The sequence below is a fragment of the Scyliorhinus canicula genome, chromosome 12 (assembly GCF_902713615.1).
Source record: "Scyliorhinus canicula chromosome 12, sScyCan1.1, whole genome shotgun sequence".
In the NCBI taxonomy this organism is placed as follows: domain Eukaryota; kingdom Metazoa; phylum Chordata; class Chondrichthyes; order Carcharhiniformes; family Scyliorhinidae; genus Scyliorhinus; species Scyliorhinus canicula.
The window spans coordinates 160411873-160412517 of record NC_052157.1 but is presented as its reverse complement, the minus strand read 5'-3'; the positions used below and the strand labels follow the sequence as shown (position 1 = coordinate 160412517).

Genomic DNA, 645 nt, shown 5'->3' with positions numbered 1-645 from the left:
CCTCCTCTCCCCCTTCCCACCCCTCCTCTTCTCCCCCCTTCCCACCCCTCCTCAGTGGTAAAACACGCTCCAGACCCCAGCTTCAAACAAAACCATTATCTTTATTTTTTAAAATGTAGAAACCCACAGGAACACAACTAGGAAAGCAGCCAATCACCGAGAGTAAATGCTACACGGTCGGTGCCTCTTCATTCCGTTTTTAAATAAATTTTGCAGGGAAAATTTTGATTTTTGTTTGGTGAGGTTTTATTTAGCACGTGTGGGGCAGAATAACTGAAAATACTTTCACCGCCCCTCGGGGTGAGGGGGGGGTGAGGGGGGGGGGAAGGTTGGTTCCTCTCCCGGATTGCAAGTAAACCTGGGAATGGTGAACTTGGGGAGGGGTCCTGAAAAAACACCCCATCGCCCCACCTTAACTCAGTGGTGTTACCATTGTGCTTCTTGTGGCCAATTGTCGAGCTCCCTCGCGAGAGAGTTAGAGCCTAAAGCACAAACTCGCAGGGTGAGCACTGCCCCTCCCCACACTCCTCCTCATGAGGTTTCAGCTCCAAGCACAAGTGAGTGAGCCCCATGTACTCAGGACACGTTAGTGGAATTCTCACATTATCTTTATTGATGTAATCAATGCATTGCTTTTTTTAAAGA

At 48.8% G+C, this 645-nt stretch overlaps 1 protein-coding gene across 1 annotated transcript in view; it reads left to right on the top strand.

Moving 5' to 3' along the window:
* Positions 1-203, top strand: part of LOC119974352 (protein KIAA0100-like) — a 28933-nt gene extending 28730 nt beyond the window's left edge. Inside the window, exon 7 of the mRNA XM_038813123.1 lies at positions 120-203. Coding sequence (XP_038669051.1) covers positions 120-203 — 84 coding nt within the window. The remainder of the gene's footprint in view (positions 1-119) is intronic.
* The last annotated feature ends 442 nt before the right edge of the window (positions 204-645 follow it).